The 12193-nt window shown below is 38.3% G+C and overlaps 1 protein-coding gene across 2 annotated transcripts in view; it reads right to left on the bottom strand.

Moving 5' to 3' along the window:
- The window catches only part of LUZP2 (leucine zipper protein 2), a 439170-nt gene that overhangs the window by 67834 nt on the left and 359143 nt on the right, over nt 1-12193 (bottom strand). For both annotated transcript variants that reach the window (XM_058546152.1, XM_058546153.1), the window contains one exon: nt 1281-1355. In XM_058546152.1, the coding sequence (XP_058402135.1) occupies nt 1281-1355 (75 nt within the window). The remainder of the gene's footprint in view (nt 1-1280; nt 1356-12193) is intronic.

The raw sequence follows: 12193 nt of genomic DNA, 5'->3' as shown, positions 1-12193 counted from the left end.
AATTCTCCAGATGATATCTTCCACAGAAGAGGGTCTAACTGCTAGATGGAATGATGGCTGGTAACTCCAATTTATTCAAGAATTCAGTCAGAAGATAGGTTGAGGGTTTAGTGAAATGCAGATTATTCCTGGATTGGCCCTGTTCCTTGGGCATAGACTTTCCACGGTTTTGATTGAGAGCAATGCAGAGTTTGTCTCCTCAAGTCTGAAATATTATGATTCAATTCTCAGATTCAGAGTTTCCTGTATTAATATGTGCTGGATATACGGTCTAGGTATTAGAGAAAATTCTTTTAGATGTTCAATAAATGAGTGCTGATTGAACAAAGAAGTAAACTATTTTAAAATCACTCTACCTTTCTGTTCTGAGTGAACTAAGAAAAAAAGGAATATTTATTTCCCACAATTTCATAAAGTTGATTTAAAAATGAAGGAAGAAGAGAGTGAGAAGCATTAAGAAATTTTGCCCAATACCATAACTATTAAGCAGCAGAACAGTAATTCTGAATTATATGACTGATCCCTTCATCTATATTATATTTCCTTCTCCAAACAATTCCCTGTTCATGCATGTCGCATATGAAGAGAATGGAAAGGCAAATGTTGGCATCAGACGGGAGTTGTGGTTTATTGTGAGCACACACAACTGTAACATAGTGAGAGATTAATAAAACCAAAATGAAATAAAAAAGGTCAAAAGAGGTGAAGAAAATCCTTTGGAATGAGTGGTGATGGTAGCACAACTTTGTGAACTTTAAAAGTGTGATTTTTATGGTATATGAATTATGTTTCAATAAAGCTGTTATAAAGGTGGTCTCTCACCCACTCTCGCATCATCTTTATATGAACAGAGTCGGTGAAGAGAGCTACCTTTTTATTTTATGCCTTTCCCTCCAGAACTCTGATTTAAGATTTCCAGAATGAAAAGTGTCAATGACTACTTCCATTTGCTTTGTAAGACATTCATCTCAAGTTAATACATAGTATCTTTGTTGGTGCTTTAAAGCATGTTTATTCATTGTGTTACAGAACAAATGTACCAGCCAGGTGAAAAATGAAGCCGTGAACTCACAGAGCCTCAACCTTGAGTCATTTTGCTGTAGCAGCAAAAACTAGGAAGGCACTGGGTTCCAAAGGGTATATCAAGCACTCGTGAATTCTGTAACCATCCCACATGCACAGCATCTGGAATCGCATCAGTAAATCAAGGGAAGCAATGCGTATACCCTAGCTTTGTCTGCTAACAGCAAAGTTGTCATGGTTTATGGATGTTAACTTACCCGGTCAAGAGCTGCTTTCTCCAGCTCATTTTTGGCCACAGCTAATTTTTGTTCCAGATCAGTAAGCTGTTGGGCCTGTAAAATGAAAGAAAGGCAAATCTTTTCAGTAAAATCTATAATCTCCCCGTCCACTTTAAGCATCTGTCATTCATTGCCAAAGATTAAAAAAAAAAAAAATTTACCTCATGAAATTCATTTAGAATTCAGGTTAAAAATACTGTATTACATGCTCATTTGGTTAAGCTGCAGAAAATGGTGTGTTCTGGATGAATACGCACTAAATACTTCACTGGACCAAAATGTCTAGTTGCAGAGTTCCAGGTCAAGTCCCTGAAAATACTTGTGATATAAACCGACCAGTTATGTTCCTAGTGGTTATAGACTGAATTATATTCCCTTAAAAGACACATGTTGAAGCTCTAATCATATGATTGTATTTGGAGAGCTTTTAGGGTGGTAATTAAAATTAAATGAGGTTGTAAAGGTGGGGCCCTAATCCCTTAGAACTGGTTGCCTTAGAAGAAGAGGAAGAGACACCAGAGTACTCTCTCTCCACGCTGACACAGAGGAAAGGCTGTGTGAGGAAGCAGTGAGATGGTACCGCTTGCCAGCCAGGAAGGGTGCTCACCAGAAACCAAGTCTGCCAGCACCTTGATCTCAGGCTTCCAGCCCCCAGAATTGTGGGAAAATAAATTTCTGTTGTTGAAACCACTCATTCTGTGGTATTTTGTTATGGCAACCTGAGCAGACTAACACAATAGTATTTACTCTTTTTGTTATTGAGTTTTAATCTAACACACATCTCTATCCCACCATATGTCTCTGTTCCTTTCAAATGCCATAACTGTGCTGTTAAAAGAAAAGAGCAATGGCCCCAGATTTAGAAGATGTGTTTTAAAATCCTGCCTCCACCAATTCCTAGCTAGAAGCTGTAGCTATATACTGACAGGAAGGTGCTCAGCGGGCTCACAGAGGACCTGCAGAAGAGCCTGCCTCCCATCGTGGCTCAGAACCTCTAGATCTCTGGACTCCGCCTGTCTCCGACATGTAGCCGAAGAAACTAAAGCTGGAGGAAGAGAGGATCTTTCTGATGCTCTTGTGAGGCAAGGGGATTGAGTCTACTGGGGAGAAGTCGGCAGCGCCCGCTCATCACCTTTTCAGTGACCACATCCCCCTTGGCTCTGTCTCTGTCCTTCTCACCTCCCCACCGCCTGTACCCACATGAGGAGGACTTCAGGACCATAGGCCTGAGTCTCACATTCCCGTCCTGGACTCAGGCCACCCTGCCTCTCCATCCAGCATCACTGCTGCCAGGCCTAGCTACATTCCTCAACCCCTGAGCACCAGGGACTCCTGTTATGACCAACCTGGCTGCTGGTGGCACAGGCCCTACCTGAGCCAGCTTCTGTCCACGGTACTGAGCCCCAACAGAAGAGTGGCCCCTCTGTCTGCCCCAGCTCCTTGGTCTAGGACAGGAGTTAGGGACTGTGGGGAGGGGCAGTGGGTGGGCCTCAGTGGGGCAGTGGCTGTGGGCAAGCTCCTCCTCAGAACTTAGGGGGGTGATCCTGACCCTGCCAGCCTCGGTGCCCCTGACAGTCCTGGTCAGCTGGAAGGGACCTCCGTGCTACTCAGCAATCCCTGTGTCTCGGGCCCTCCTCCCCTGCCCTGGGTTCTCATGATATTTTCCTTCTCAGGGTCCTCTTTGGTGGGCAGCCATTCTCCCCCAGATGCTGTCACCAGTGATCTGCAGTCCAGAGAGGGTCTTCACAGGTTCAGGTTCTCCTGCCTGCATTCCCCTCCCTTCATTTGTGAGTTTTGGCCCAAATGCAGCCTTCCACACTAGCGGACTCCTCCTAAAGAATGACTTCAGGGTGTGCCACAAGATAGCAATCCAGGAAGCTTGTATCAGGGCAGGCAGAATGCATCCCAACAGAAATAGCAAATACGCCTTTGAAAGTTATCTTGCCACCAGTTCCCAGGATTTCAAGTATTTCCCTCTTCTAAGAACTCATTGAACCTGGTAAAATCCATCCAAGATATCTTGGGAGACAGAAGGTTACAGAAAGAGTGAGGAGAAGCACTCACAGGGATTGCAGATATTGATCCATATGATCACACTTTGGTCCTAGTTTTGAAAGGATCAGCTACTGGATTAATTCATATACAGCAGTTATAAAACTATATAAAACAATAACAGTTCTGTAGGTGTTAAGCCCTTAGAAGACCTATGAGAGACGGGGAATTTTACAAGATAGAGAATTTTATTTGTTTTAGGTCAAATTTGTTTTCTCATTTTAACTCCCGTGAAATAAAGGATTGGGTTACCTAAGAGGAGCTAGTCATGATTTGAGAGCAGCTTTCATTCCCATTCAATCACCGAATAAATATCTATGGAATGATTAATTGTTCTCAGACTAGGAAGCAATCATCATCTGTGTGCACAGGTTGAACATATACATGGGGTAGCAAGCATGTAAAGTGACAATCACTGTATGAGATTCTAGCTGCTCAACCAAAAGTGTGTGTACGCTGAGAACAGAGGAGGGGTCCCTCAGTGTGGCCTGAAATGTCAGCATGTCTTCTTCCTAATAAAAGTAACAACAAAAAACTGTAACATTTAATTTTCATATAAGCACATTTTCTCATTTGAACTTTAAAACATTTTTAGAAGCTAGAGTCCGTATTATAATTCTTAATTTACTTAAAGAAGAATTACGGAGCTTCAGAGCTCCGAGTTTTTATAGACCACACAATGCGGGTGCTTGGTTTGGCTCCACCAGCCAGTCTACTGCTTCTGGAGCTGTTCCTTGCTGTTTTTCTCAAGAACCCACCTTACACTGAGCTAGATTACGAAGGATGACATCAGTGCTGTATTTAATGCAAAAACTGTCTCTTTTTCCTTCTAAGACACATGAGTATATAGCCATGGTGGATGAAGCAAACAGAAAGGACATAATCTTAGATGGTTAAATTGTATATGACATTTCAATGAATTATTATTATTATTTTTTTTTTATTTTACAAAATCTCAGCAAGTGGCTAAATCTGCAAAGTTGTAATTCATTTTTAATACATTAGGTTTGTGATTCAATATTTCTGGAAACTCAGCGACACAATTTACTTTAATCCTTCCCCACCCCCTTTCCTTTAGGTAAGACTATCCAACTATCTTCTTTTTAATTTTTCTGGTGAATTTCCCCGAGGTTTATAGAATATAAAAATATTTATACTTTACTTTCTTCTGAAAAGGACTTAAAACAATTTTGACACTAAAAGTATTAAAAATTTAAACATAAATAAAACATACCAGGTCTATGGAAAACAGCTATGTCTTATAAATGGGATGTGAAGGTAGATTAGGGGCAGCCACAGCAGAAGGAGGCACTGATAATGGATTCTATCCTTTGGTCTGGGCTAAGCTGTAAATTTGCTCCAAGACTTCTGGCAGCCAGGTGTAAAAAGAAACATTGTTGGCTCGAAAATTCTCATTATCAAAGATAGTAAACATACCAGGGACACAGACGGCTCAGGGTTTTTCCAAGCAATAGCAATATAAAATTATAACAAACATTTTGTAATTCAACTAAGAAAACCATATTTTTCAGGATCCAAGAAATATAGTCCAAAATCATGGTTCACCTGACACCAAGTATAACACCTAGGATACACTGATGTGTGTTTGCGTGTGTGTGTGTGTGTAGTTTGCCCTCCAAGACACAGAAAGCAGTATGAGCAAGTCACAGATTGACTTGCCTCCGGGATGAGCAAAATGATTCCACTCTTTCTCATCCACTCTAGAAGATTGAAATTCAAGTGAGTAATAAACAGCTTAGACACCAAGAGGTAAGGGACTGGAAGTTTTTTTTTGGTCATCATTGAGTCTTAACAATTAGCAGTGCCTTACACTTAATGAGCAAATGGCATTTAAGAAAGTTAAATCCCTGACTATAGTGGGCTAAATTGAGAAGATATTAGGCCCAGCATAGACTTTTGAATGCTAATTAAAGTCTCAGCTATTTCATCTTCTGATAAAACACAGGAAGAAGAAAATTGTTTCTTGTTAGGAAAAAATATAATTAAAGATACAAAAAACCTCTATGTTGAAAATTACAAAACATAACTGAGAGAAATAGCAGAAATTCTAAATAGGTGGAAAGATATACCATGTCTATGAGTTGAAATATTAAATGCTGTTGAATTGAAGTCAGTATTATTATGGTATCTCTTTTCCCCAAATTAATTGATAGATAAAACGCAAACTAGATTAGAGTTCCCACAGGATATTTTTCTTGTAAATTTGCCAAGCTGTCCCTAAAATCTGTATCCAAAATAATCTTCAAAAAAGCACTAGGCTGCAGGATTTATGCTGTCTGATTGCAAGACTAACTCTAAAGCTAAGGACAGTGTGGTGTTAGCATAAGGATAGACATAGACAACAAAAGATCAGAGGAGAATCCAGAAATTTACTCTGACATATATATAGCCAATTGAAAACATATATAGCTATTTGATTTCTTTTTAAATTTTTATTTATTTATTTTTTCCTCCAAAGCCCCAGTAGATAGTTGTATGTCATAGCTGCACATCCTTCTAGTCGCTATATGTGGGACGTGGCCTCAGCGTGGCTGGAGAAGCGGTATGTCGGTGCGCGCCCCGGGTCTGAACCCGGGCCACCAGCAGCAGAGTGTGCGCACTTAACCGCTAAGCCACGGGGTTGGCCCTAGCCATTTGATTTTTGACACAGACAAAAATGTAATTCAATGTGTGAAAAATAATTTCAATAAACAGTGATAAAGCGATTGGAGATTATGTATGTGTGTGTACATGTGTGTGTGTGAAATCAACCTTGAACTTTTCTTTATAATATTTGTAAGTGATAATCTGAAGTGAATCATAAACCTAAACGTAAAAGATAAAAATGTAGAACTTCTGGAAGAAAATTTTATGACCCTGAGATAGACAAAGATTTCTTAGATAAGACTAAAAAAGCCTCAACAGAAAAGAAAAAAAAATGATCTTAGGCTTTACCAATTTATACATTTTGCTCTTCAGTATAGACTCTAAGAGAATGAAAACCCAAGCAATAGACAGAGAAAGTATTGCAAAATATACATCAAACAAAGGATTTGTATCCAAAGTATGTAAATGAAACAAAGTCAACAAGACAACCAAATTTTAAAGATGGATCAAAGAATTGAGTAGACTGATATACAAATGATCCATAAGCTTATGAGAACATGTTCAACATCATTAATTATCAAGTAAAGTAGTTAAAACCACAATAAAATTCCATTTCCTCCCCTAGACGACTTAACTGTAGTATCCTGGTTCATCATTAAAACTCTCCGAAAGCTACTCCAGGAGAGATGAAGGATCTCTGAGTTGTTTTGTTGCAAGACTTTTGCCGCTTACTATCTGATCTCAGATTCCTTGTGTGTAAAATGAGAATTTTGGAGTAGATTATTTTTAATGTGTCTTCTAGCTAAAGAAATTTATAATCCCTTGGGTGCTTTCCAGTTAACGTACCAAAGTAGACAAATAACGTCTGATTATATATCCTAACTTTTATAAAAATAAGCCATGTTAATGTTCTACATACATTTTATATTGTTCCTTTCTTAAATTCTATTCCTGAACCTATTTTCAAGTTGGTAGGTGTAATTTTAAAATTTATATGTAAAATTATGGTGCTATTATATTAATAATTTCAGTGATTGGGAAGATGTCTGCTAAATTTTAGTAATCTATGACTTTTCTTCAAAATTGCTTTCAAATTTTATAATCTCATGTTTGATCTTTCACTCAGAAATTGTTGTTTTGAAAACCTGTAGGCATTCATTCAGCCTTTTTGTGAGTTATTGAAGCATGACCTTATTGCTTTCAATGGATATCGAATGTCATCAATATCCTTTCTTTGCGGGCGGAGAGAAACTTTGACGTGAATCAACAAAGTTGACAGGTGTCATATGTTGCCTCCTCATAAATTCGAGTGCAGGTCTGGGGAGAAAGCTGAAGAAATGAAGCTTTTAGCAGAAAACTCTCTCTAAAATTTATTTTAATGCCAGGTAAATTTCACAGAACATTTACTATGTCATTCATTTTACGAAAAAATAACTTCCTAAATATACAATGGAACTTGTATTACGTATGCAGAATTGATATAAAAGAAACATGGAGAACAAGATGCAAACGGGGAAGAAGAAATAGTCCCCACGCGTCCACTATTTACCGTTCGAGATTAGACGGTTGTCACAGGCACAGCGTCTTTAATGCCCAGACACCTTCTTATGGACTTTTGTTCTTTATGTTAGTCTTGGGAATTCTGACAGGACATTCTAAATACTCTGTTTAGCTTTTTAGATCTTAACTAATGGGTCCTAGACTCTAAATCACACATCTAGAAATTCTAAAACGTTCTGAAAAACGTCTGGAAGTTTTATTGACAATGACTATCATTAAAAAGGAAAACTTCTGCCTTCATGAAAGATGGATATCAGATGCTTCCTTTTACATTGAGCACTGAGGAGAAGTTTTTGTGATCTATATGAACTTGGATTGAAGATACTGCTTTGAGATATGATCTAGAAGCAACTCATTTTTCTTTTCTTTTTGTTTCATTTTTCTTTACTGTGGAATTATTGACTTCATGAAGGTAAAAACTTTTCCTAAGTTATTACGACTCTATTCTGTTTTTATCTATTCTAAATTTTCAAGGAGGCAATAAATGCTAGAAATAATAACCCCAGATCATAACATGCTATGAATTGTTAATTTGAAAGAGATTGACAAGAAATGCAAGTTATCTGAACCGTGCCTTTCTCAAACAGACATCACCGGCTTAATATATACTTGTCTCTTTTAAAATCCTGGATGAGGAGTTGTCCTTGAAACTACACAGATAGCTTGCTGATTAATCATAGAAATTAATCGCTACCTCAAAGAATTGTGAGGTGAGCATAATTAAAATAGAAAGTACTTGCTGTTTCTGTATTATTGTAATTATGGTTTTTTTTTTGTATTCGCATATATTCTCTTATCTACTATTGGTCTATGTTTTCTTATTGCCTTTACAGTAAAATGCTAACTCCTTCATATTCAGTTTGAGGCTTTGCACAGTTTGTCCCTACACTATCTTTAGAGGCTATTACTCTTGTTTGACTAGACAATCCACCCCCCAAGCTAGGCCAATAATACTATTGCGCTCTACGCCTGGTCGTGGGATCAGTCTAGAACACGTCCATCTTCTTCTCCAAAATTGCCCTGAACAAGCCAACAGGTAGGAGTTCTTCAGGGAGGCCTGTGTGAAGTTGCATCACAAGTGTACCTGTTAATTTGGAATTTATATATTGTCAGGCTAATTATTTCAGATTATAATATCTTCATTTTATTTTTTCTTATTATGTGTTTCAGTATATGTAATTACTTCATTATATCTTTCTCCTTTCCCATTCAATCTTTCAACTGATATTTACTGTAGACCTAATAAATCCCAGGCATTTTATAAATTTTGTTCCTCTCTAAAATAGAGAGCCTCCCACCTTTCCCCCTTCCTTCCCTCCCTTCCTTCCTCTCTTCTTTCCTCTTCTTGCATCTCCATTTACTAGGCATTATTTTCAACACTTTGATATAAGATCAGGTACAAATACAACACAATATAAGGCAACACCTCTATCTTTAATAAGCTCACAGTCTAACGGGCTCTTTAAACATTTCTGGATTCACCACTAAAACTATTGACATGTCTTTCACATGGTGAGACAATAAAATAATATCAGAGTCCTATCTGATGTCTCAGGAACTCCAACTTACTGGTGGAATTACAAGTGTTTTACTGGGCTGTCAGAAGAGAAGAAGTGATATTTTGACCCAAGTGGACTTATATACCGTCTTGTTGGCCTTCTTTATAGTTCATTGAATAAGGCATATTCCTATATACCTCAGGATCTTCACGTGTACCAATTCTTTCCGCCTGAAATCATGGAAAATTCCCTGCTACACTGTTTCCCTTGGTCAATTTCTAATCATCCCATAGATCCCAGTTGAAATGCTAATTCTCATAGAGATCCATTTCTGAACTGCAAACATAATTTTAACACTCTTGTTATATTCTCTTGTGAAATACTATACTTTTCCTTGCTATTACTTTCACCAGTTGTGTCATTCAAAATATAAAATGATCGGTATTGTATGGACATGAACCAGTGAGATCTGACTCTGCCCTGAATGCTGGAGCAGGGTCCTGGGAGTGCCCCACTTGACAGGTGTCGAGTAGTCAAGCAGTCCCTAAGCTGCAGCATTGCGGCAGCTCCCAAGCAGCCTCGCCACGCTCCCGCAGACTCAGCGGGAAAGAGACGTGAACCCAAATCATTTTGGACAGTTTATCACTCACACTGAAAGCATAAGGAAGATCAGCATGGCATTGGCAATCCATGTCTCTAGTACCAGTGGATGACCTCAAACTAGGGGTGCCATGTGACAGACAACACGAGTGCTGGGTCTCTCCGCCACTGTGGATTCAACTCTAAAGAACGCAGAGCAGTTTTATAGTCTACAGTTATGACCAAAGGTGGGGAGAGGTGTGATATGGAAAGTGTCATGCCTCACTGGCCCTTAGGAAGGCAGATGGGAAACTACTTCATCGCAGCCTCCTGCAAGATAGGGAGGCAGATGAGAAACAGTCTTTTAACAGCTTCTAACAAGACCGCCTATCTTTCTATGTTCCATGAAGATTTCTCCACCAAGGCTTGGGTTAAACTAAAGGTTAGCTTTGCCTCTATGACCTATGTGGAGATGTGCAAGGTTATGAGTGTGTTGTGGCAGAGCCACGTGCTACAATAAGGGTTAGCCATTTATTGCTAAATGACAGCTAAGTGCAAGGGTTGGGGGGGGTGAAGGATGCCAGAAGGTCCAGGATGAAGGAGACAATGGTTATCTACCAGTTTTTACAGAAGTCTTTTAATATTTGAGCAATTTGCATGCCTCTATTAATGCATACTCGTTAAATTCAGTCCCTATTTATTATAGTTTTCACCTATCCATTTATCTATCTGATTGTTAATGTCTCCTTCCCTCACGAGACAATAGGCTCGCTCACAATACAGATGGCTTCCGTTTTGCTAACTATTGAATAGATAATTGTTAGAATGGAGCCAGGTACCGAGTAGATGCATAATAAATATTGGATGAACGAATGAGCACATGAGTCCATTTGATGCTGACGCCACATACTCTACTAAGAAAACAGGTTTCTTATCCTTCTCCAGAGTACTTTTTTTTTCCTGATTTGTGTCTGAAGAGCATCAGTGTTTACAAGAATTCTCTATCTAGCTGAACATTTTGAGGATTTTGAGTCCTCACTTTAACAGCTAAAGAATGCTCCTCTAGGAGCCTTTTCAGTCCATCATGTAAATCTCTTTTCTCCGGCAGTTAATTGACATGACAGACAACGGCTGTGCTTCCTTCTAACAGGCACAGGAATTGATGGTTTATTAACAGTACTGACAAGAGTGCTGAAGGGACGGTGGATAAAACCCAGCACAAAATTTTGTAGATGTCAGGATTAAGTCAGTGGTAAATATTTTGAATAGGTTTTGTTTTTTCCATGTGAATCTGCCTGAATGTCACAGCCCCTCTATTTGTGCAAATCTTCCCGTCATTTGAAGGCTGGAAGAAGCCAATTGTTTCATTTTGTCACTGCCAAAGTGCAGCAGCTGCTCTGGATGCTTATTCCAAACATCCTTTCAAAATTTTTATTCCACTAAGTGAATTTTATTGAAAGCAACAGGTATTGAAATGTCTACAAACCAGCATATCAAATTCCCTACTACTCTAAATGTGTACTATTATTTTTTTTCCTTTAAATTCATTTTAATGTATTTCTGGTAGGGATTTTTAATATATTTCCATGGCCTATTTCCCAACAGACTTATTTTGTTTTCTTCACTCGAATTTAAAAGTGGAAACAAAAGGCCCAGAATTTGGCAGTTACAGGGGTTAGCTAAACTCTAGGGAATACCTGAAACCCTAGAAATGTGAGATTCACCTAGAAATGGAACAAAGAGCTTCACAACCTGTGCCAACATCTCACCTCTCATGACATTATATATCACTGGAGCTGCCTTTTTTAATACCTTCTATTTTTAACATACATTAAACAGTACTTACTATATGCAGGTCAAGTTCCAAACAATTTACACATACATTTAATAGCCAAACAGCTGGGCAAAGTAAGTATTCTTTTCCATTTTTATTATATGTGCAAACAGAAGCTTGTGGAGGTCCAGCAAACTATATAGATAGTGTGTAGAAGAAATAAATTCAAACTCAAGTCCTGATGATTCCAAAGCCCACCCTATCTCTCCGATTCCTCACCTCTTTTAACTCTTGGCTCAAGTGTCACCTGCTTAAATAGTCTATCCTAGACTCTTGCCATTGCGAACTGCCTCACTTCCTACCTGGAATTCCCAATCCTCTATTCCTCTCTATAGTTTTTTCCTATAGTACTTCACTTTCTAATGTCCTACATAGATTATTTTTTCTGTTTATTGAGTATTGCCTATCACACCTACTTGAACATAATGTCTACCAACTAGGGAACTTTTATCCACTGAAGAATCATATAAGCATCTGGAAAAGTGCCTGGAAATATGAGTCTCTCAAAAAAATTTTTGATTGAATGCATTACCTTTACATTATAATGTGACTTAGAAGGCCTATGTAAGGTTTAGAAATACTTTTAAATGTGATTAAGACATACAGTAAGTGATCAACAAAAGATAGAGAATGATAATGATAATAACAATAATAATTTATATTATGATAAAGGGAGATATTCTCATTTTTTTATCAAGTTACTATCACATTATTTAATATTTAGTCATCTTATTGCCAGATCTAAAATTCTCCCAATCTCA

The sequence above is a fragment of the Diceros bicornis genome, chromosome 7 (genome assembly GCF_020826845.1).
Source record: "Diceros bicornis minor isolate mBicDic1 chromosome 7, mDicBic1.mat.cur, whole genome shotgun sequence".
NCBI classification, from domain to species: Eukaryota; Metazoa; Chordata; class Mammalia; order Perissodactyla; family Rhinocerotidae; genus Diceros; species Diceros bicornis.
Note: the sequence above shows the minus strand (reverse complement) of the source record. Positions and strands in the feature narration are given on the sequence as shown.